We start from the raw sequence: 24090 nt of genomic DNA on the forward strand, positions 1-24090 counted from the left end.
GTTCAGCGGGCTGTGACGCAGTAGAGAGCCTGCTGGCTGGTGGCTTGACAGAGTTCACACCCGGACTGGCTCCCATCACCCCCCAGTGCCTTGGAAGTAACCTGGATTTATATTACCCACACATACCACTGTGCTATCATCCCGGCTCCAGGATCCCCTGTCTGTGCAACAGACTCTGTAGGGTACTGAATAAACAAAGGGAAAAGGAAGGCATAAACTTAAGATTGTGAAATGAGAGGCCAGAGGGGTGTGTGTGTGTGTTTGTTTGTGTGTGTGTGTGTTTGTGAATACAGTCCTGCACAGGGCTGTAGGCAGTGAATCCTTTGCCCCTTAGTTACAGGCAGCAAATCTGTTTTAGTGAGTTAAAAGATCTCCCCCCCACCCCCATCTCAGGCCCAGGTTCCCTCCTTTAAGTCTGCTCAAGAATAAGCAGTCTGAATACTCAAGTTCAGTGAGACACCTTCTCGGGCGCAGCAGTAAACCAGAAGCCCGGGGCATTGCTCACAGTTTCTTCTCCGGGGTGGTATAAAAGCAGGATGCAGCCTAATTGGTTGCTGGTTCTCTTTGGTAAACGCAGGAGGTTTCTGTTTTAAGAAATAAAGTGACTTCTCAGCGGGTTGATTCACTGCCCCACGGGGAGACTGCTGAGTAGAGGCTTCCTCTCCGTGGAGATTTGCATACAGCATCCACTTCCTGCTCGAGAGCCGGCTCCACCACTTACCTGGACCTGGAGAGGGCGAGGGAAGTCTAAGCGGCCCGAGGTGGCTCCCCGGGAGCAGAGCGAGCGACCACCCCCCGGGCTCGTCTTTCCGTCGGTGGCGATCTTAGGTAAGTGAGCTCGCTGGTGGCTGCCTGCTCTGACCTCATTAACCATTGGCCGGCTTTCCAGGCCACTGCCTTCTCCGTCGCCAGAAGGTCCTGATCTCACCCCCCACCCCCACCCCCACCCCCACCCCGCCCTCATGCCCCCACCTTTACCTTGTTCTTCTGGAGGCCACTTTGAGCTGAGACTGTGACAGAGTTCCTGCGAGAATGTGGCGCCGGTTTAGGGTTTCTCTCATCCGGCAGGCCGGGCTGAGCTTAACCCTTTAACCCCAGCACTACAAGGTGCCTGGTTGGAGTTTTTAGTATTCGTAGTCAGCCGTCAAGAAATCAAGGTACATAGTGAGTTCAAATCCAGCTTGGGCGACCTAGCAAGAACTTGTCTTTAAAAACGAATCAAAACTGCTTCTCCAAGGACAGAACCATGGTAGAAAGGATTAAGTAATTGGCTTTCAGCCCAAGATGCGTCAGTGACTGCGGGAAGGCCAACTCCCAGTTTTTCTCTATTTTATGCTGGGAGAAAATACCAACATCACATTCTTGGGTCAGAAAGCCTTCATTTCACTTAGGCTGGGTCTGCATAGTGCTGGGGATGCCGGGAGAGAAACACTGGATCTTAGAAGCTGCCTTCTCTGTGACTTCCTAGTTTGCAGTGGCCTCTCAGACTAGAGACTTTTTTTTTAAGGGTGTCGTAGAAAGAAACCAAATTAAGAATTGAAAAAGAGGGCAGAAAACTTGCTTCCAAGTTCTCCCTCAACTTTGTGTGGGTCCATCTCTTAGGCAATTCTCTTTGGCTCCAAGAAGCCTGGATTTCTTCATCTGCAAAGTGTGTGTGTGTGTGTGTGTGTGTGTGTGTGTGTGTGTATAAACGCACATGCGCGCACACGTACTAACATGATTATGTCTAAATTCCTTTCTAAGAAAACAAGGCCAAGGCAGTCAGTCCCAGAAGGGTACCATTAGCGGGTGGTCTCTAAAACTTGTTTTGTTCACTGATTATTACAAATATAAATTTTACCTCTGCTACTAGTGCATTAGGAAGGCCTTTCTTATATTTTTCCAGTCCCCAGAACCTGGCACGTCATCAAACGCTGTGGAGGTACTCAATCTTGCACATACACTTAAAAAAAATTTTTTTTTTTTTCAATTTCCCTCATCTGCCTTCCAGGCCGAAGGTAAAGCAGCTGTCAGGGCAGGCAGCCTGGGGTGGGGTGGGGTGGGGTGGGGTGGGGTGGGGTATCTGCTGTGGCTCTAGGAGAGCTGCCTAGAATCCAGCCATCATTTCTGGTTTTAACCATGTAGGGGGAAATGGGATTTCGTGAATTTAGCGCTTGTCCCATGTGTTTGCTGAGAGTCAAGGCAGGCTCAAAAGTTGGCAGATTATCCTGCTGCAGAGGCCAGGAGCTGGATCAGAAGACACTCCAGGCCGCAGCCGTCCGTGTGTGGGCCTTTAGTGGGAGGGGAGAGGGAACTGAGAAGCATGTCCCAGCGCCATGTAAGGCTGGCGACTATGATTAGAGTCATTACTAGCTGGCAGATACACTGGGTCCTTAACCTTTTCCAAGTCACCGCTTTAAGAAGCATTATTATCATTTCTTTTGAGCAATTACTGACTGTCAATGCAGTTCCAGCAGGTTCTGGCTGAGGAGATGTGCTGATTTGGAGCTTTCGGTATTGCTAAACTCTCTGTAGGGTCTCCAGGCTCTGGGCCCATACCAGACATTTCTCTGTATTCTGGTATAAGGGCACCAGGCTTCCAACATGTTTGCTTGGGGAGAGCTCCTGATTCTGAAACCGGGGTAGCAGCTGTATAGCTGCCAGGCCCGCTTTGATGGGAGAAGCTCTACCACAGCCTTCCAAGTCCTTCCACACAGTGCAAGTGTGAGGAGGCGGATGGTGCAGCCATTCTGACGTGTTCACTTCGTGGGGCCGCCTTGAACGGGAGTAAGGGCCAGACAACGTGTCAGGATACCGGGGCGCAGGAAAGTCTCCTAACTTAGAGCTCTCAGAGGGCCCAAAGACACATGGTGTCCAAGCCTGCACCTCCCTGGATGAGGAGTTAGTGACTTTCAAATACACTGAAAATTAAAAGAGGAGAAAGCTGTGTTTTCAGGCCTCCATTAACAGACGGCCAGCAAGATAGATTACGGTGGCGTAGTTTGTCTAAATTAACTCAATGTCTTATACGATGCAGAATGGAAATCTCAGATCCTGAATTCCAATCATTTCCCGCACCAAGCAATTTTAGATTAGCTTTAAAAAACATATCCGTATGAACTGTAGGCAACTGCTAGATGAAGGACACAGGTGGGGGTGTGGTCAACTTCCAGGTCCTTCCGTAGTCAACTAAATGACCCTTAAGCTCTGATCCTATCGCTTTATCAAAATAGCCCAGCTGGCCTTCCACAAGAAGCATCTGATGGCTGGAGTCTAGACGCGGCCCTCCAGGCCTCTCCTATTTCTTCTCAATGTTCTGTCTCCCAGATATGTTCAGTTCATGAGACAAGGTTTCGTCTCCACCCCACCCCTGCAACATTCCTTGTCTCCTGCCCAGCACGCCTCCCAGAGCCTTTGTGTGCTCCAAACTCGATGCTCTACTCACTCTTGTGTACAGGTGTGCATGCAGGTGTGTGCTACGTGCAGGTGTGCATGCAGATGTGTGCTGCGTGCAGGTGTGCACCCGGGCCTTCTTGGAGCCCATAGACTAGGAAGCCTCTAGGGAGGGTGGGCTTGCAGCCGCGTGGCAGCCCCTTAGCGTGCGGCCGCTTTGAGTCCAGCTCCATTCCCTCACGGGCATTGCTGAAAGCAAGCTATCTGGGTAGGTGGCACACCCTCCCTCACACAGCCTGTTCCCCTTTTACAGCCAGCAGACCCGGTCTGCCTGGGGTCTTGGCAACTCCCTCAGCAAGGGAGGAAACCTGACACTTCTGTCGAATTGGAATCCTGTGCCCAGCCCTCTCTGCTGCTCCTCTGAGCTCTTAATGCCTGTCTCTGAATGTTTTGTATCCTGAGACATCTGCCTGGACAGACCTGCTGGCCACTGGCCCACCCTGCACCTGCACACCTCTCTCCCCGCTGTGACCCTTCCTGTACCTGTAATGCACATAGATTACAAGGTCTTTCTCCCACAGCAGTAACAGTTCCCAGGCATTTCCCTCCCTTCCATACCCTTCCAGTCCCTTCCACTTCACTCTGTGGCCTGAGCTGTGTTAGGAATCACGAACAGGTGCATTAGAAAGGCCACCTTAGGTGAAGCAGGCAGAAGGACAGACAGACAGGCAGACCGTGGCAACAAAAGCTTCTGAGCTGGCTGGCTTGAGGTTGTTTCTCTAAATGGTTTTATTACCAGCTCTCAATGTGGTTCCCAGAAGTCTCCCTCCCCCTTTCCAGTTCAGAACTAAGTCCCAAGTCCACTTTGCAGTCAGAGCATTCTGACTGCCCTTAGCCTGTTGTGAGTCTTCCTTGTAAGGTCCAGCAAATGTTTCTGAGTCTCGAAGACTCACACCACCTCAAAGACTGTGGCGAGTCGCAACGAAACAGCTTCTGTCTCAGGGAAATTCTGCAAGTAGGCTTGGAAGTATTTGCACACTCAGGTTTGAATCACTCAGGAGAGCCGGACAGTTTGCCCCAAACTAATCTACTAGGCAAATCAATCTTATGATAATTTGCATACATTTGGACAGTAGACAAAGAAATTAATGACTTTAAAGATATTTTTAAAGATCTGTGATTAGACACACTAAAAAAAAATTTACTCTTTTGGGGCAGCAAGATGACACAGCTTGAAAAGTACTTGCCACCCAGCCTGACACCCTGAGCTGGGTCCTAGGAATCTTCATGGTGTAAATGGAGAACTGATTCCTGCCCAATTGTCTTCCGGCCTATGCATGGGTGTCTTGGCATCCCAATGCACCACAGAATCAAGAAATAAATGTAAGAAGAAAATTCAGATTATTCTCTGGAGAGTAAAAAAAATGCCTTGAGAACCTGTGACTGAAAATATCTGATCCAGGTCTGGTGGTGGGTGGTGCATGCCTTTAGTTCCAGCAGTCGGGAGGCAGAAGCAGGCAGATCTCTGAATTAGAGGCCAGCCTGGTCTACAGAGTGAATTCCAGGACAGCCAGGGCTACATAGAAGAAACCCTGTATTAAAAAACCAAAAGAAAAGGAAAAAAGAAAAGATCAGATCTGATCCATATTAGCGTTTAGGGTCCTCCCAATTATTTTAATGTATATTTTTATTTCTAATTATGTCCGCCTGAAATATTCATGCTGTTGTATATCTTTAGGACTCTCCAACCCTATCAGTAACCCAAATGGTATTTAAAAAAAAAAAAAAAAGTTCAGGGCTAGGGCGATGTCTCTGTGGGGTAAAGTGTTGATGCCCGAGTTCCAGGACTAGAGTTCAGACCCACAGAACCGACCTAAGAGCCAAGCAGCCCTCCTAGACTCTCCAGTGTTTGGGAGACAGAGCCAGGGAATCTGGAGTTGGCTAGGCAAACCACCCACAAGACTGAGGTGGGGAGACACCTTGCCTTAATATATAAGGCGGAGTGTAATCGAAGAAGATACAGTGTGGAACTCTGTCCTCCACACGCATGCACTCGCAACTGAGGACACTTGATGTGGCTCTCAGGTCGCTAATAGTAATTGAGTGTGTGCATCTACACACCTTACCCCCCTCCCCCATACAAACAAACTCGCAGACGTACATTTCTTTCAGTTCAGCCTATAGAGCGGTACATACCTATAATCTCAGCATGTAGGAGGTGGAGGCAGGAGGATCAGGGTTTCAAGGCCAGGCTAGGATCCATGAGTCCATCCCAAAATACAAACCACAAATCCAAGCAGCTGGTGCTCAGCCCGTCTTGATTACCTAGGAGCTGTTGTGCCACTTCTGAATCACACAGGCCGCTCGCTCCTGCCCTTCCTCTCCCCGGCTGTACTGTTTGTCTTCTTCATTAAGTCCTTGCCTCAGAGATGTCTCCTGGAGGCAATCCCCTTTCCAGCTGAATCACCCGCCATTTTCATCACCCTTTGTTTGTGCTCTGTCAACCAGGTTTCAATTTATTTTGAATTCAGTTTATGATTAAAATTTAATGAGATCCAATCAAGTGCTTTTTTATTTTTCAAATCAAGATGCCTCAGCAGTCTGATGGCGCCTTCCATTGTAACTGCTTGAGGGAAAGACACCCTGGCTCCCTCTCCCTCCTAGCGCTGCTTCCGGAGCACAGAGGGATGTGTCCACGCCCCTTCAGGTCTAGGTGAATGCCCTGAACCCTGCCCTCCCAAATAAACAGCCCCAGTGCAGACTGTTCATCCCACAGGCTACCGGCCAGAGGACCTCAAGAATGTTCTTTAACCTTCCTGTACCTCAGTTTCTCCATTATAAAACAGAACCAACAACAGTACCTGTCAACTCAGATCACAGTGAGAACTCAATGAGTTACTATCTATAAAATTCCTTGTAAGCATTTTTAGGAATAACCGCCATTCAGTGAAGATTAACAAAAGACAGGTCAGAGAGGGCAATCTTAACCAGATCCATGTTGTCTGGCTTACAGTGTGCCACGCCAGCATGATCTTTATGTGCAGTTGGTAAACCGTAGTAGCCCTTGGGCCAAAGGTAGCCTGCAAGGTCTTTCTATTCTTAGCCTAGTGGGAAGAGTCATTTTAATGTTAATTTATATTTTTTTGTTTTTAGTGATTTTTTTTTTCATTTTTTGGATTTGGTTTTTTCGAGACAGGGTTTCTCTGTGTAGCCTGGCTGTCCTGGAACTTACTCGGTAGACCAGACTGGCCTTGAACTCAGAAATTCGCCTGCCTCTGCCTCCCAGAGTGCTGGGATTACAGGTGTGTGCCACCACCGCCCGGCTTTTTTTAGTGACTTTTAAGTGTGTGTGTGTGTGTGTGTGTTGCGGGGTGTAAAATGCATGTGAGTGCAGTTGCCTGTGGTGGCGAGAGGCAGCAGATCTGGAGCTGCAGTTACAGGCTGTGGTGAGCCATCCCTGTTGAGAACAGAAGGCAGGTCCTCTGGAAGGGCAGGAGATAGTCCTAACCACTGAGCCATTGCTCCAGCCCTTGTCCTTACACATTTAAAGGGTTGTTTAAAAAAGAAAGAAGGCAGGAAGAAAGTAGTGAGGCATTAGGAGATGGCTCGTGGGTAAGGGCACTGGTGTGCAAACACGAGGACTGAGTGCAAATCCCCACACGCGTGGAAAGGCCCAGGGAAGCTAAGTAACTCTATTGCGGTCATAACATTGAATTTTGCAGCTGGTAGAGAAGCAATCAAGATCTAGGAGTCTGCACCCAGAAGCAGTTTCGTTCTGTGTAGCTGTCACTCCTGGGGAATACAGGTTGATCCAGGGTAAGGCCACTTTAAGTCGGAACTACAGTGACAGGTTCAGGTGGCACTCCTACTACCTGGTATACCTGCGGGAGACAGTGAACTTCGAGCTTTGCGTTAGGTCGGTTCACTTGTGTCCTGAGACAGTCTTGCTTTGCAAACTGGAAGGGGTAGGAAGCTTTCTGGTGGACATGCAAGAAGGGGGGCCAGTGTGGCCAGAGGCACAGAGGCCCTGGTGCTGTGAAGATGAACAGCCTCCTTTCTGAGACTGTCGAGTTAAGTGTGATTTGCTACTGTAGGACCAAGGACGTTGGGGAAAGATCTGAGCGGAGCCGATGGCAGCTCAGGGACACTGGCTGAGCTGTGTACAGAGAAAGGTGGGAGAGGGGAGCGTGAACAGTTCTGTGAGAGGGAGACCGGCGGGCGGCACACATCGTCAGCGAGTGTCAAAGCTCTGAGTGCTGGATAAGATCTTGTCTGCAAACCCAGTCCTGCAGGGGTTGGGGGAGGGTAGAGGATAGAGGATCTTGGCCTCAGACCTAGGAGAGGGAGGGAAAGGAAAGCTAGAGGTTTGGAAGCCCTGGAGATACTGACAGAGCTGAGGAGAACGAAGAGGGCTGGAGAGAGGGCCCGGTGACTAGGAGACTGCTGCTCTTGTAGAGGAGCCAGGTTCAGTTCCCAGCACCTCCATGTCAGCTCGCTGTCACCAGTCACTCTAGCTCTAGGGGATCGAGTGTCCTCCTCTGACCTCTGAGGACACCATACCGAAAAAACACTCATACACATAAAAGATATATATATATATATTTTTTAGGAGGTAGGGGTCTACATCATGGCCAGCCTGGTTTAGGAAGCTCTAGGCGGCCACGAATACATAGTGAGACCTTCTCTCAAAAATAGAAAAGAGGAGAGCAAATACAAGAGCTGGAGACCCTGCAAGTGCAGCTCTTCGCCCCCGTAGTGAGTGAGGGAGGCTGGGAGGAGACGAGGAGGCGTGGGAACCCGGTTGCGAGCTAACTGCGCAGTTCACTGCGCAGTTCACGGTGGCGGCTGTCTGGTACTGGTACCTAGCCCCTCACCGCCAGCCCCAGCCAGCACTACATTCTTGGCTGTTTTCAGGTTTTGCATTCTAAGGAGTTCACTCTCTCCTGAAGCTGGAGGTGGGGAATTGTGGTTGGCATTGGTTTCTTAACCTTTGTGAGCATCAGGTCAGTAGAGGAATCGTCCCTTGACATGGTTAAGGGGGAGACGGATACACACTCCACACTTGGTACAAGTTAGAAAAGGTGCAGGCTCCCTCCCCAGAGATAACATGACATTCACACATATAATCTTACTGTCACATAGAGCCATGTGGCACGCTGTCCTGTTCTTTTATTTTTTTTTTAAACCTAATACATCTGGAGCTGCCTCTAGTCCGACGCACACAGCACTTCTTGGTTTAAGGATGGACTGTTCCACTGTTCCTTGTCTAGATACACAACACTTTAAAACCCAGAGCCATTTTGTTTCAAGCCTTTGCTCCATTGCTATCGCGGAACAATGTACACACTTCTCTGTGGAGGAGATGCTTAGAAGTGAAATTACTCTGTCAAAGGCCACCGACTTTTTACAATTCTGACAGTTCATTCCTCTTGGCAAAGCAAAAGAGAGTCTGTTTACCTGAGGCACATAGAAGCCCTGCCACTTCATGGTCTAGAAACTGGGACCTGGGCATCTGCCCTGGGAACTCCAGAGGACCCCCAGCCAGAACCCCACCCGCCAGGTTTCCGTGTGGCCCCTCCCTTTCTTCAGCGTGGGCCGCAGTTGAGCAGGCATGTTCTAATTCTCCAGGCCTGACAAGTCTTGGCTTCCCAGTTTTTCTGAGCTACCCCAGCAGTGTACACCACCAGGCCTTCTGTCCGCTCAGAGGTCAGGGGCTTTCTCCCAAGGTCAAGGCTGGTGAGCAGGGATTTTTCTGTCAGTCTGGACGTTCCTTGAGCCAGGGACTGCAGTACAGGCCACACCAGGGTGAGAGTCGTGTGAAGAGAGCATGGAGCTAGCCTGGAAGAAAACAAGGAGAGTGGAAGTGGAAATGGTGGGCAGAGGTGAAACACTGGTTTTTTTTTTTGTTGTTTGTTTTTTTGTTTTGTTTTGTTTTGGGTTTTTTTGGGTTTTTTGGATTTTGGTTTTTTGGAGACAGGGTTTCTCTGTGTAGCCCTGTAGTTCCTGGAACTCACTCTGTAGACCAGGCTGGCCTCAAACTCAGAGATCCGCCTGCCTCTGCCTCCCAGAGTGCTGGGATTACAGGTGTGCGCCACCACCACCTGGCCTGGGTTGCTTTTAAAAGAATAATATATTTGCAACGTTTTATTACAGTTAAAAGCAAATCTTTGATAAACCCCACCAATCTATGCGCAGCTGCTCCCTGAGATAGCAGGAAGGTGGGCAGGGCTCATCGGGATCTGACAGTTCTGACCAGGGCTGGAGCGGGGAGGTCCCATGACTACAAATGAGGGCTCTACTGACCCTGCTAGGGGCCCACCCAGCTGCGAAGTTCTGCTGTACATAGACACAATCACGTATTCAGCAAATCTTTACTCGGCATCTACTAGCTGGGATTACAGGCATGCGCCACCACCACCCACTGAAATTTTATATATATATATATGTAGGGTGGTAATAATTGCTAGAAATGAAGGAGAGACAGAAGGGGGGTGTAGGTGTAGGTGAGGGGAGAATGTAAACACTTTATGGGGGAGCCCAGGGAGACCTCACTGGGAAGATGACAGTTGAGGAAGGACCTTTGGGGAGAAAGGGAGTCACGAAGGTATTTGCAGGGAAGAGTATTCTAAGAGACAGCAACAAGTGCAAAGGCCCTGGGGTAGGATTTCTGTGCCTTACGGTGCGCATTCTTGAGTCCATCAAGTGACTGGCAGACAGAACCGTGCTGTCTGTGTCCTTAGGAACCGTTCTGATAAGTTTTCACTGTCTAGTCTTCCATCCTCTTTCATTCAGTGTTAAAAAGCAAAACTATTGTAATTGAGCTTATGGGTGGGGGCAGGGCTATTAACATGGGGCCCCCTATGTAGTGACTCATTTAAAACCTCAAGCGCCTGCCCGGTGCAATTTTGTAGTCATTATTGTGGCTACAGTCTTGCTGGGAGAGTTTTTGTTGCCCAGACAGGTTTGTTTACTATCACCGGAGGGGCCAGGTCCGGCTTTACAGACCAGTTTTAAGTCATCTGAGATGGCTACACTTGTCGGCCTGTGATTTTAGCTTCCCAGTAGCCAGCCCCTGAGCTAAAAGAGTCAAATCTGCAAGTTTGTCTTTTGGGAGGAAGTACTTCCCAGATTTCTGAATTTGAAAACCCGGAGAGGGGATGGAAACACTTTGTGCCTGAAGTGTTTGAAATTTGAGCAGTGGATGCGATCCTCATCCCGGATCCCGATCCCCACGAGCTAGCTGACCCTCTTGTTAGCTGGCTCCAGGTTGCCTCTCCTCTCTCTCCCTCTCAGCTGCTGGCTCACAGCCGCATGCAGGTCCCGCAGCCCTCGGCCGCCCTTGAGAGACTGTTCGTTTCCTAACCGGCTAGGTTGGCAGGCACGTGGCAGGGTGCAGCCCATTTTGTAGCCGTGGACAGAACTGTAAGGATAACGGGAAAATGATGGTGCACATTTGAGAATAGTAAGAGTTGGAGCATTTTGTGTCTTTGGGTCTTAGTCATTTCCAAAGGTTTTAATGAATTTAGACGGTGGGATCTCTTCCAAGGGACGCACGTGATGACGGCCTGGGAAGGGGAGGCTAAAAGCAGCTGGATGCTGGAGACGTGCCCCGTGTGCCCAAAAAAGGGTTCAGGGTTGTGGCCATGAGTGGATGAGAGAAGTGTTTTGCTCCTGGGCTCAAGTGATTCTCCTGCCTCAGCCTCCTTAATAATCACAATTACAGGCATGTGCTAACAGGCATGTCTACAGACAAGTGTGGCCTTCTGTAGACAGTTAAGCCCACTGGAGAGAGACCGTTGCTCTAGCTCAGTAGTAGCTGTTTACTTACTACGTGAGAAGCCAACTGCTGGCCCACCTCTGAAAGACAAGCGGCGCAGGGCAGGCTGTCTTCTTCCACTGGAGTGGGCACAGGGTGCGAGACACAGGCAATTCCTGTTCTCCAAAAGCTGTCACAATAATCCGTGTACCCTGTGACTTCAGGCACAGTATGCTCTCAGCAAACGGTGGTGGTTGAAAGGCTGCGTAGATCCAAAGTTGGAATTTAACGCTCCGCACACAGCCTTTTTCTCTCTAGTGTTTGAAGTGTGCTGCGTACAAAGGCCCTGTGTAGACGGAACCGCTGGCACTTCCCACAGATACTTTCTCTCCGACAACGCTTGCTCTGAAACCTCCTGTGAACGCCAGTGTCCCTACAGCACCCTATTTCCCAGGCTTTCTTTTATTTGCCCTAGAGCTGGGCATCACAGCCACTAGCTAATGATTAGACAAAGGAAGCTCCCCTGCCCCCATTGTGTTAACTGGATTTTAAGACATAAAAGCAATATTGCTTGGATGGAAGGCGCTTGGCTCTGGGGACTGAGGGATAGTTTAACAAGTCTTTGGTCTCCCTACCTTCATGTAGGCACAATGCCCAGAGGTAAATACATCCTCCAAATGACCCAAGTCGTTAAGTAGAAAATGTCACTGTGACCCGTTTCAATGTGTGACCTGTTTCAGTGTATTTTAAGCTTGTACTTTCTTTTGAAAAGAAACTTATTTAGTTTTCAATTAAGCAATAGCCATATGGAGTAAAAAAAAATAAATAAATTCAAAAGGTAAAAAGTCTTCCACTCCTCTCTCCTGCCTTAGTGTGGGGACTGTGTACCTCCGGCAATCTCCAGACATGCGCCTCACACATGTACTGTTCTGCTTCTCACTTTTAAAACCACAAGAAGCAACCAACGGCGTGCCCTGGAGAGTGTCCTGTATTTTTTCCGTCATGCATTCCAAGCACACAGAGCACCCCATTTCATGACAGTCTCTCTCCTCAATATGTGGCAGTTGATTTTCACCCATGTTTTCCCCTTGCCGGTAAGCAATTCCCATCACAGACCAACTTCTGGTCATGTTTCTTCAACTGCCTTCCAGATAAAATATCTTAATAAGCAGAATGCCTCTGCCTGCAGGGTAAGTAAACAACTTTATGTGATTGGGGCCCTGCGAGCACAATGCTGTCACACTACTGTTAATTTAAACCACATCCTGAACCAGGCCCTTTAAGGTCATAAAATGGGGACTCCAAGCACCGATCTATCTTCTGAGACTGGCATATTTTCTCTTGTTCCAGAAACTAGAATGAATCGAAGCATTCCTGTGGAGGTTGATGAGTCAGAGCCATTCCCGAGTCAGTTGCTGAAACCGATCCCAGAATATTCTCCAGAAGAGGAATTGGAACCACCTGCTCCAAATACAAGGAACAGGGCACCCAGCAGCCTGTCTGGACTCCAATGCCCTCCCCTGAAACTTGCAAACCACCAGCCTGTGTCACAACAGGTCACCTGCCTGCGAGCTAAAGTCCTGGAGGAGGGTAAAGCCAGTTTCTTTAGAAGGCACCCTGATCTTGGCAAAGATGTTTCCTCGTGGTCCTCCGAAGCCAGCGAGTCTGAGTCTGAGCTTGGAGCTCTCCCTCCAGAGCATCGGTTTACACTTACAGAAAAACGCAATAGATGGCTGGGATCTCAGCTTTCAGCAGCTTCTCCCGACACTGGCCACGGCTCAGACAAATCGGACCCAAGTTTACCTAATGCTTTGGCAGACTCCTCCAGTGATGGCCAAGAGATGATACCCCTGCCCCAGCCCCGGCCCCGGCCCCGGCCCTGGCCCCACAGGAACAGGGCAGCCCCAGATGTGCCCACGATAGACACTGGCTATGATTCCCAGCCTCAAGACGTCCTGGGCATTAGGCAGCTGGAGAGGCCATTGCCCCTCACCTCCTCATGTTACCTACAGGACCTCCCTGGGCCTCTGAGGTCCAAGGAATTTCCTCAGTTTGAACTTCAGAGGTATCCAGGGAACGTACAGATGCTGCCTCCCAACCCCTCTCCACAGGCTCCATGGAACTATCAGTACCATTGTCCTGGAGGGCCCTATCACCACCAGGCGCCATGTAAGTTATCGTTGTTGCTTCTGGACACTCTGCACTAGGGACCGAGGAAACAAGACCTCAGAAGAGTCAGGGTGTGTTCTCAGGTGCAGTGTTTGAGTGAGCAGCTGGTTTGCAAGGAGGGCCTTAACAGTGCATTGTGTTAGCCGAGGCCTGCCTCACTTGAATCTCTAGGAGACTTAGGACAAAGTGGATCCCCACATTGAGCATATTGAGACATGCCTGGAGACAGAGAGAAGACCCTAGTGAATTCTAGAAAATTCCTTTGTCCTAGTTCTTGGGGCTTCTTCCTGGGTTCTTCTTTTTCCTCTTCTTTCCCAGTCATAGTTGGCAGAGAACGTGGGCGGGACCCGGTGCCTGCTGAGTGCCAATCACAGCACAGGTGTGGTGGATTTCTTACCCATGAGTCACTGGGAACTGAACTTTGATAAGGCAGATGTTGGGTTTAGTTCTCCAACATTTCCAGGTTAGTTTTAAGAGGCTTTTGAAATTCTACTTCTCCTTACTTAAAGATACTTTTTCTGGTCAGAACAGCAGTGTGTGGGTGGTCTACTCCAAATGACATATACCCAGAAGGTAAAAGGGGGATATCTCCTTTACCCAAGTAGAATTCCCTGTTATAGGATTTTTGATATATTTACTTCCAGTGGGCTTTTTTTTTTAAATCCCTTTCCATATATACCTAATATAAAATAGTTTGCAGTGCTATTGAGTGTTCCTTCAGCATTGTTTTAAAATGCTGACTTGGGCTAGTGAGATGGCTCAGCGATTAAGGGCATGCGCTTGCCAAGAATTGTGCAAATTGTCCTCTGGTTTCTACATGTGCACTGTGGCACCCCAAACACAACACAACATCACACACACACACATACACACACACACACACACAAAAACTAAGCTGTTTCAATGTTGAATTGTATTGCATTAAAAATACTGCTGAGTTACCATTAACTTGTTCTCTTTGTCAGCCATTGAAAGTTTTTCCAGTTTTCTGGTCCAATAGTCAATACTATGACATACTTTTTTTTTTTTTTGGTTTGGTTTTTGGATTTGGTTTTTTCCGAGACAGGGTTTCTCTGTATAGCCTTAGCTGTCCTGGAACTCACTCTGTAGACCAGACTGGCCTCGAACTCAGAAAGCCCCCTGCCTCTGCCTCCCAGAGTGCTGGGATCACAGGCGTGTAATACCACTGCCTGGCAACATACATTTTTATCCGCATTTCTTATTAACTCCTTAGATAAAGATGAAGATGTGTGAACTCGTAGTCAAAAGCCTTGTGAGTCCCAAGCACTTGCCTCTATCTGCAGCAGGAGATTGCTACATCTTGCTAGCAAAACAGGTGTTGGCTCTGATAACAGAAAGACTTTCCCCTAGAAAGTATTTCCTGTTGAACCTTTGGAGGTAAGCATTGCCCCCTTGGGCAGCCTCCTTTTAAGACAGACATCTCCAACAGGGGGACACTCTGTGTCCCCTGCCTAAGAGCTAGCTTTCTTTCCCCAGCTTACCTTCCCCTGCTGTCTGTGTTATATCTTCTGCTGGAAGGATGTGTTTGATCATAGGTGCAGAGAGTTGAAGAAGGGCAGACAGGAGAGGACTTGGGCTGGGATTGGGAATAATTCACATACAAAGTACAAACATCCAAACGCGCATGAGACCTGGCTGAAGAAACACCACAAATGGTGCTGGAGAAATGGCTCAGCACTTAGGAACACTTGCTGCTTTTAGAGAGAACCGTTCAGTTCTTAGCTCACGATGGCTGGCTTGTAATTCCCAGGGATCTAATGTCCTCTTCTGGCCTCCAAGGACATCTGCATTCACATACATGTACATACAGGTGCACACACACACACAGATATACTTACCGTATAAGATAATGGATACTTTTATACGCTCTTGGTAAGAGCAGAATTGGGTGCAATTCTGGAAGGCAAATTCATAAATCAAAATCTTATGAATCCTCCTCCCCTTTGGCCAGCAGCCTTACTTTATGTACCCAATAGAAACATCAAAGAAGCAACACTGCACACAAACGGCATGTTATTAAAACACTGGGCGCAGGAGGGCCAGAGAGACGGCTCAGGAGCTCACGAGAGTGCTCTGCTCTTCCAGACGACCTGAATTCAGTCCCCACTCTCCACATCAGGCAGCTCATAGCTGCCTACATACATCTCTAGCTCCAGGGAGACCCGATGCCTCTGCTTCTGCAGGCACCTGCCCTCAAAGTCCACACACCTCACATGTTATTTATTAAAAACAACAAGAAACCACATTGCAGTGGCTCAGAGATTAAGAATACTTTCTGCTAGCCGGGTGGTGGTGGCGCATGCCTGTAATCCCAGCACTCTGGGAGGTAGAGGCAGGCGGATTTCTGAGTTCGAGGCCAGCCTGGTCTACAGAGTGAGTTCCAGGACAGCCAGGGATATACAGAGAAATCCTGACTCGGAAAAAAAACAACAAACTCCAAAAAACCAAAAAAAAAAAAAAAAGAATACTTTCTGCTCAGTCAAGAATATCAGAGTTTGGATTCCAGTACCCAAGTAACATGTTGGGCATCCAAGAAATGCCTGTATCTGTAGCTCCAAGGGAGCTGGAGCTCTTTTCTGCTCTCTCTCTCTCTCTCTCCTTTCTCTGTATGCACAAATAAATCTCTTAAAAACATTGTATGAAAATAAACAAGCTACTGCCATTAATAATGGGCAGGAGCAGTAGAGATGATCTCTGATCTGAGAGTTTAACTTCAGGATGGTGTGGAATGGTGGATTGGACAGAGGCTGAAGAAAGTCACAGAGTCTGGTCAGCTTCAGGTCTCTAGGGAAACAGCCTGTCCATCATAGGGTGTTTGGCTCCGAAGGCAACGATGCTGTGGGGGTTAGTACAGTACATAGACGTTGACTTGACATTTTCTGTTCATAATGAGTGCATAGAGACATAGCTCAACATAGGTTGAAGAGCACCTGCATACCACGGTTTATTTATTTCGTGGTCTACCAGGCCCTATTGTGTGGCATAAAACAGTGTGCATCCTCTGACATTAAAAGGATTAAGGGGGAGAACAAGATATACTGTTTATCCCATCTGTGTTTATTAGAAAAGAAACTACCTGTGTTTATATACACCGTTAAAGGTCCTGAAGGGTTGCACTAACATGAGAGGAAGCCGGGAATTAAGAGGAAGAACTTACTTTGCCTTGTAATCTTAATATACTTGTGTTAAGTTTTTATAACATTCCTATGATTAAAACATAAATAAAAGTCACAAGGAACAAACGTGCCTAAAACCTTGACCTTGCCTTGACCCTTGCTCCAGAGAGTCCTAATCAGAGGGAAGCTATCAGGGTGGCCTAGTGCTTGAGGCTTTCTGCAGGATTCTGTGGCCCCGGAATATTAATGAAGTGCCCAGCAGTGGCAGTAAGGACTCCCGGGAGGTTGCTGGGGGACTAAATGAGATAATGCACTGAAGGCTCTGGCAGAGAGGCTGGCTGACAGCAAGCCCTCAGTAAGATCGGTTCTTGGCTTTGCTGTTATTTGGAAATGGCTCCCGCAGCCCAGCCCTGAGGAGGAAGACTTCACTTTCAGGTATCTCTTTGCTGGCATGGATTTTAAACATTCAGGACAGGTATACAAATGCTTAGTTTCATGTCGGAACTATAACTGCCCTTAATTGCCAACAAAACCACTTCAGAAGAGCTGTTGACCTGAGGGAGGCTGCGCAGTAGAGACCATGGCTACGGGTTCTGCTACTCAGCTCAGGAGAGCATTGCTTCTTTGCCTGTTAATGAATATATAAATAAATAATGACCACCAGGCAAATGCTTTCTGCTTTGCAAGTTAAAGCAAAAGTAACATTACCGGTCACCCTTTTTATGTTAAAAAAAAAAACAAATCCAAAGCAAATGAAAACAAGAAATGTTTTCCTCACTAAAGCTTCAGGAGAAGTCGGTCGCGGTCGTCTGCGAACCCTTCACCTGAAGGTCACCAGATGAAGCCTGAGCCCTTATGTTTTATATAACTTTTCCTTTTTTTTATTAAGGTGTCAGAATAAGATAACATGGTAGGTACATGCTCCCATGGACACACCACACACACACACACACACACACACACACACACCACACACACACACACACACCATACACACCACACACACACACACGCACGCACGCACGCACGCATTGCGCACACCACACACATATACACACACAGTCTGTGTGATTGTCTGTATGCTAAAATGCATTTACAATTAAAGCAAGGAAAAGCAAACCAGATGGAAGAAACGATAAAGAAAGGAGTTGCTTTGCACGAGCCACAGCTGCTTACAGCTGCGGGAGTTCATCTAACAGTTTATGTTGGCCATTTTGCTTCCTGGCTAAACTGATCACATTTCATCGTGATGTTTTTTGACAACTTGAAAACCAGATTTTTATTTCCTCCCTCATAAGCCGCTTTTACTACCATTCTTAATAAGGAAGAAAAATGCTGACGGTTTTCCCTGATACACGGAAAACCTCATTTAAGGCTTGGTTTACAATTCCAAGTGGTCAGAGCCCAGTGACATGAAGACTGTCTGTACTGGAGCCAAGTGGCTCACGAGACTGACAAACAACAGGCGGTACTGGGCGTTCAGTTAGCATTGTGCAAGATTTCCATCGGCTGTTTTTATGTTGTGTTCAACACTGCCTCAGAGCCGAGGAGTTCCTCGCTAGCAAGCCATTTGTCTGTCACATCACCCACCTTCCATCTCCTACAGAGAAAGCTCTCCTGATGGAATTTTGGGCACAGGAGACAAGTCAGTGGGAAGCTATTTTTGAGCAGCGATTCTCAAGTAGGTGGCTGCTGAGTTATATCCCTCCTTCTCACACACAGACTAGTGTGGGTTTGTGTTGAAAAACAGACACCTACAGACACACAGATTTCTCTCTGTCTCTGTTTATCTTGCACTGTGTAAGGGAACTGTCTCATTTTTATCTTTGCTCGCTGTGTGCCCGGGGGGTAGAGGTTCTATAAATATTTGTTGAATGAATGAAAAGAAGGCTCTACCTTCTGGGGGAGAGACCTCTCTCTAATCATTGGTAGAGTCTTTGTGACAGCAAGTCTTCGAAAGCCATCTTTAATTGTGTAGCAGGGAAAGAAAGAAGGAAAATAGAACATGCCCATTCATTTATCAATTTATTTAGTAAAATTTGCCATGTGGTGCACTGTGCACTATATAATGTCAAATAAAGCACACAAGCAGAGGAGATATAAATAAAAATATGCACATAACGTGACAAAGCATATATGCTATAAAGAAAATGCCAGGGGTTGGAAAGGATCTTAAGGGGCAGGCAGGCAGGCAGGCAGGCAGGCAGGGCGGGTCTCGTTTGACAGACAGTTGAGCTGTAAGCTAAGGAATGAGAAGGTCAAAGAAGCAAAGAGACTGACGCTGCTCTGGTGCCAAGAACAGAGGCCGTGGGGGCAGGGAGTGTGATAGCCCAGAGCAAGGGGATACAAACCTTGGTAAGGAATCTGTATCCCATTCTGAGCTAAACCACTCTCTGGGAAACAGAAGCTCAAACTCTCCAGTCTTGAGAAGAACACCACTACTCCTCCCGGAGCATGGAGCTGGAAAGGCCTGGTCATGTTCGCGGAGCAGAAGGATTACAGCTTGAGCAGTGAGGCCGGGGAGTTTGGCTCAGTGGGTACTGGTGCCTGCCAGTAAGTCTGATCCCTGCTGGGTTCCTGGGACCTGCAGGGTGGAGAGGACCGCCTCTCAGACGTTGTCCTCTGACCTGCAAGCATGCGTGTGTGTACATATTTGTGCACATAGACCCGATGGATAAAAACGTAAAACAAAGAACAACATAAAATACAAGCAAGGAAGAGCTTACCTAATAAACATACTTTTTAATTTAACAAGTCCAGGCAAAAATGGCCCTAAGTTCCACATATAGAAGGAACGGGTTCATTTCGGTTGACCCTCTGATAGTCACGTTTTGTTTTAAAGAAGAGGATGACACAGCGGATTATATTGTTGGTACTCTAAAAAGCAACAAGGTGGGCCATTTTCGTCGGCTCATATACACTAGTGTAACTTCTTAGCACAGGTGGCTATTTCAGAAATGAGTTACAGCTCGTCAAACACTCAGCCCACGTGCTTGGTGATTTTAATGATACGATTTGTTGCTATGAGACAAAAACATGTTGTGCGGGGGAAGTAATCTGCTCGAAATCATCTGACCTCGATTCAAAGGCTTTTGATTAACAGCAGTAACATCCGCCTTCTGGAAAGGGAGCACACCCTGTGATTAGAGCTTTCGAGTCCCTTTAAAGCGAATAAAATGTTATTAGGTACTCATTAATGGATACGGGGAGCAAAAAAAAATGGCTCCAATTTGTGGAAACTTCACGAGTTCACTTTCAGCGTCTCCCTTGGAGAAGCTTTCAGAGCCCTGCCAGCCTCTCCTCTCTGACCTTGTCCTTCTCTGCTGCTTTAGAAATCAGCAAAACTGATTTCTAAAAGAGTGAACAGCAGACAAGAAAGCAGGCAGGAGAGCACACCAAGACTTGGCAAGCAGGGCACACAGTCCAAAATGGCTCCTCTTCCGTGCGTAGGCTGACTCTGTTGCTAACTGTTCAGTCACTGAACACTGCCTATGTAGCTGCGCTTTGCTTGGTGAATGATGCCAAAAACTCCATCCACCCTGCTCTTACCGACCCTTCCCAGGGATCAGCGGAAATAAAACAAGGGAGGGAGGAGCTAACATGGTAGGGGATAGGGGCCATGATGTTGCTCTGCGAAGATCTAAGGCAAGATGGTTTGGAGTAGTGAAGATGGTAAGCTCAGATCCCAGAGGTGGTGACCAGCTTGGGGGGTTCAGAGGAAGGTGGGCTGTGATAAGCATCGGACGGTGTTGTGGGAAACAAGATGGACAAGAGGGACCTGGTCACGAAGGCTGAATCTTCAGCGTGGTAGAGCCCTGCAGGACTGCAGCTAGAGCTATCTCTAAATCCATGCAAAGCTAACCTAAAGGGAGAGCTAGGCTGCCCAGTGATGTGACTGCAGGACTGTTTGTCCTTTTTAGTCTTTAGTGGTAGCGACCTGCCTGGCTGCCCCAAACTCCCACTGACAATCTAGACCTCCTGGAATCTATCTGACCTGCTCTATGAAGGCCATCAAAGCAAAACCTTAGTGGCAGACTTTGTCCTAGACCACAGAAGTCTCCGTGGTCCTGTCTCCCCAGTCTTAGAGTTCCCCTCCAAGTCCTGGTAGCCTTTGTCAGCCCCATCCTGGGACAAGCCTGGGCAAATCCCTTTCTTCTCCTCCCTTTCCTCAAACCTTCTGTTGGCAATAGTTAGGGCTTACCAATAGTGGGACAGGGGTCATGTGTCAAAGCCAGTAGACAGTCTAGGTTGGAGGGTCACGGTCACTTTCTGCAAGAGGAAGAATGGTAGGAAGGATACAGCTGATAGGAGGGTCAAAGCAAACAATGAAACAGCCCCAGGGGGGTTGGCCAAGCCTGAGAGTCTAGCCAGTATAAACTTCCAGGGTCAGCCAACCAAGTCCGAGCCCAGACAGTGGGGACCTGGAAACAGAGACACTAGTAAACACACATCTGAGCCTGCTCCTTGGAGCTGGAGGTTGCCACTGCCCTGAACGAGCCCAAGGGTTCTTATGCATACCAACCACAGAGCCTTACCATCCTCCCTGCTCCCGACTGGGCAGGGTGGATCCTAACTGTGCCGCTTCTTGTTTCTATGCCGGTTTATTTCTTCGTGTGTCTCCTTTACATATGTTATCCTGGCAGGCAAGCAGAACTACTACTATAGCTTGGGTGAGGATTTAAAACCAGTGACAGTTTTTTAAACAAAAATGCTTCTATGTCCTTACTGGTTATGTTTCCTGGCTCCTTATGCTTCTGTCCTGAGTAGAAGTGACAGCTTGGGTCATAGGATCTTCTCTCCAGTCCCCACGTGCCTGCCTGCACCTCTCGTAGCCCCACCCACACCCCCAGTCCTCACATCTCTCCTCTGCATCTCTCTTCAAATTTTCATTGTATGTCTGTGTGAGTATGTAGCACAAGTGTACCAAAGGCCACAGGAGGGTGCTGGGTCCCCAGGAGCTGGTGTGACAGGTCATAGTGAGCCTCCTGGCATGGGTGCTGGGAACCAAACTCAAATCCTCTAGAACAGCAAGTGCTCCTACATGCTGACACATCTGTCCCAGCCCTGAATTTTCCTTTATTTCTGTCACTTAGTCAGCTGAGCTGGCTTTCTCTTCTTGGAACCCTGATGCTCTGGGGGCTTCCTAGGACCAACTTTGTCCCAGGTTACACATTCACATCAGTTCAGTTCCTGGAGCTTGGCTTACTCTAATGGTTGCTCTTTAAAATTAATTGATATTTTTATGTTTATGTGTGTGTGCATGTATGTGGATATATATTATATATGTGTGTTGTGTGTATGTGTGTGTGTGTGCATGCGGAGGTTAGAGGGATATGCCAGATGTCTTCCTCAAATGTCTCCACATTATCTTTGGAGAGACAGCTTGTCACTGAACCAGTAGCTCACTAACTCAGACTGACTAGGCAGCGAACCCCAAGGATTCTCCTGTCTCTGTCTCCCTGCCCTGGGCATGTGCTGCCCCATTCCCAACTACTTATATGTGGGTGCTGGAGGCTTGAACTCAGGTCCTCAGACTTACTCAGCAAATGTCTAGTTGACCCAGCCTTCTCCCTGCTCCTCCCACACCGTATCTCCTCTAGAGTCCTAGAATCAAGCGCACGTAGCTTCTGGTAGGAGAGAATGTCAAGTTAAAGGGTCCTTTCCAGAGGACGAACCAAGGTGATTTACTTCTTGTAAGAAGGAGCTCGGCATGTAGTCTTAAGTCTGTCACACTTACGCACTAGGTTCTAGATATTAGGAAGAGCGGTGCCAGAGAGGCTCTTCACGGTTCGATTAGCCTAAGTATTTTATTAGAATATGACTTAAATTTTTTTTTTGAGTTTTCTAGTTAGAATGTCAAACATGTGATTTCACAGATGTTTTTTACATAGAAAAAAAAGTGTACCCATTTGTGACTATTATAAAGCAATTAGTAGTACAGAAATATGACAAATACTACGGAGGCGACTGCTCTCTGGACCCCTCAGTGGCTAGTGGGAGAATGTTGTCCAATGAGCTTGCGTGGTCTTTCGCTTGAAGGACCTGGAGTCCACCTCTGCTACTGCTGTGTTCACAGATGGTCATGGCTACCCTCCAGTAGCAGCCTACCAGCAAGTCGTCCAGCCTGCTCTGCCTGGGCAGGCCCTTCCTGGGACAAGGGTGAGAGGCCCGCACCCTGTGCAGAAGGTCATCCTGAATGACTCCAGCCCCCAGGACCAAGAAGCGAGGCCTGCACACAGAGACTTCTCTTTCCCGAGGCTCCCAAGGTATGAGTGTGGCAAGAACCCCCCCCCCCCCCACACACACACACAAACATTCTGACTTAAAAAGGCTGTGGCAGAGATGAAGAGCAGCATGGAGGGTGTGTCTTCCACCCGCCCATGGCCTGCCCCAGGGCAGCGCAGCACACAGGGATATGCCAGTGTGGACTGTTCAGTGGTTGACAGGGTTCTCCTTCTGCACTGCAACGTCTGGCTTCTTGTTATTTTCTTCTCAAGACCAGGGATACAAGCTGTTCTCTCTCGTGCCTCTTCCAGAAAAGTAATGCTGGTCTTCGAAACGCTGCCTAACCCGTTGCTTTGGTCTGTCTCCCATTGCTATAACAAGCTATTTGAAACTGAGGAGTGAGTGAAAGTTTATTAGTTCAAAGTTTCAAAAGCCCATCTTTGCCCTGCAGGTTTACGAGGGAGAGGGAGAGATGGTATGGGCGATGAGGGCTGGCTCAATGACCAGGCAAACTCCCCTCCCCTGTCCTTTTTCAATTAATTCACTTGTGTACAGTGCTAACAATGTCGTTTATCCTACCTTCAAACCCACACTGTGCTGCCCTTGCTGTTTTCAAAATCATCATCACCCTCACAAATAGCATATACTGCTGTGCCAAACTTTCCAACTTATTTTGTTTTGCTTTTTGTGTTTTGTTTTTGTTGAGATGGGGTTTCTCTGTGTAGCCCTGGCTGTCTTGGAATTCTCTTTGTAGATCAGATCTGCCTGCAGCTGCCTCTACCCTTGAGTGCTGGGTTAGATGTGAGTCATCATACCCAGTCCTAAAATAAGCCTTTCTTTTGAAAAAAAATTTTTTAGATTTATCAGGGAGTTGAAAGGTACTACATAGCAGATGTTTCTATAGCATCAATTTAAGCCTGTTCTGGTATCCCTGAGTTATATTTTAGTATAACAAAGAATGCTCAGCTAAGTCTCTTACCACTAATTGGAAGGGAACTTTAATACCAGAAGTTTACTCTCACTACTCTCGTGATGCTATTTATATGTCCTTAACATCTAGGGATGTTGGGTTCTCTACAAAATACACACACCTGTGACTGTTTGCCTGTAGAAATCAGAGAAGCAGCAGAAATGATATCTGCGGTTCTGTCTCCTGAAGCTCACACAGGAGGGCCTGAGGTTCTTCTTTTCCTCAACACGACACCAGTAGGCAAAGTAACAATGGAGATGCCATGTCATGAGTCAGATTTTTCACTTACAGAGTAACCAAAGAAATGCTTTCTTAAAACTTCGATTTTATTAGTTTTACATCCCAACAGCAGTTGCTCCTCCCAACCCCTCCCCCACCTCTCCCTTCTCTTTTCTCCTCTCATTTCTCTTCAGAAAAGGGCCAGCCTCTGTGGATATCAACTCCCCATGCCATGTCAAGTT

The 24090-nt window shown here is 47.9% G+C and overlaps 1 protein-coding gene across 1 annotated transcript in view; it reads left to right on the forward strand.

The window, feature by feature from the left end:
• The first annotated feature begins 735 nt into the window (after positions 1-735).
• The window catches only part of Traf3ip2 (TRAF3 interacting protein 2), a 39304-nt gene continuing 15949 nt past the window's right edge, over positions 736-24090 (forward strand). The window contains exons 1-3 of the mRNA XM_052163553.1: positions 736-828; positions 12479-13297; positions 22511-22700. Of these exons, the coding sequence (XP_052019513.1) occupies positions 12487-13297; positions 22511-22700 (1001 nt within the window). The 5' untranslated portion in view covers positions 736-828; positions 12479-12486. The remainder of the gene's footprint in view (positions 829-12478; positions 13298-22510; positions 22701-24090) is intronic.

The sequence above is a fragment of the Apodemus sylvaticus genome, chromosome 19, assembly GCF_947179515.1.
Source record: "Apodemus sylvaticus chromosome 19, mApoSyl1.1, whole genome shotgun sequence".
NCBI classification, from domain to species: Eukaryota; Metazoa; Chordata; class Mammalia; order Rodentia; family Muridae; genus Apodemus; species Apodemus sylvaticus.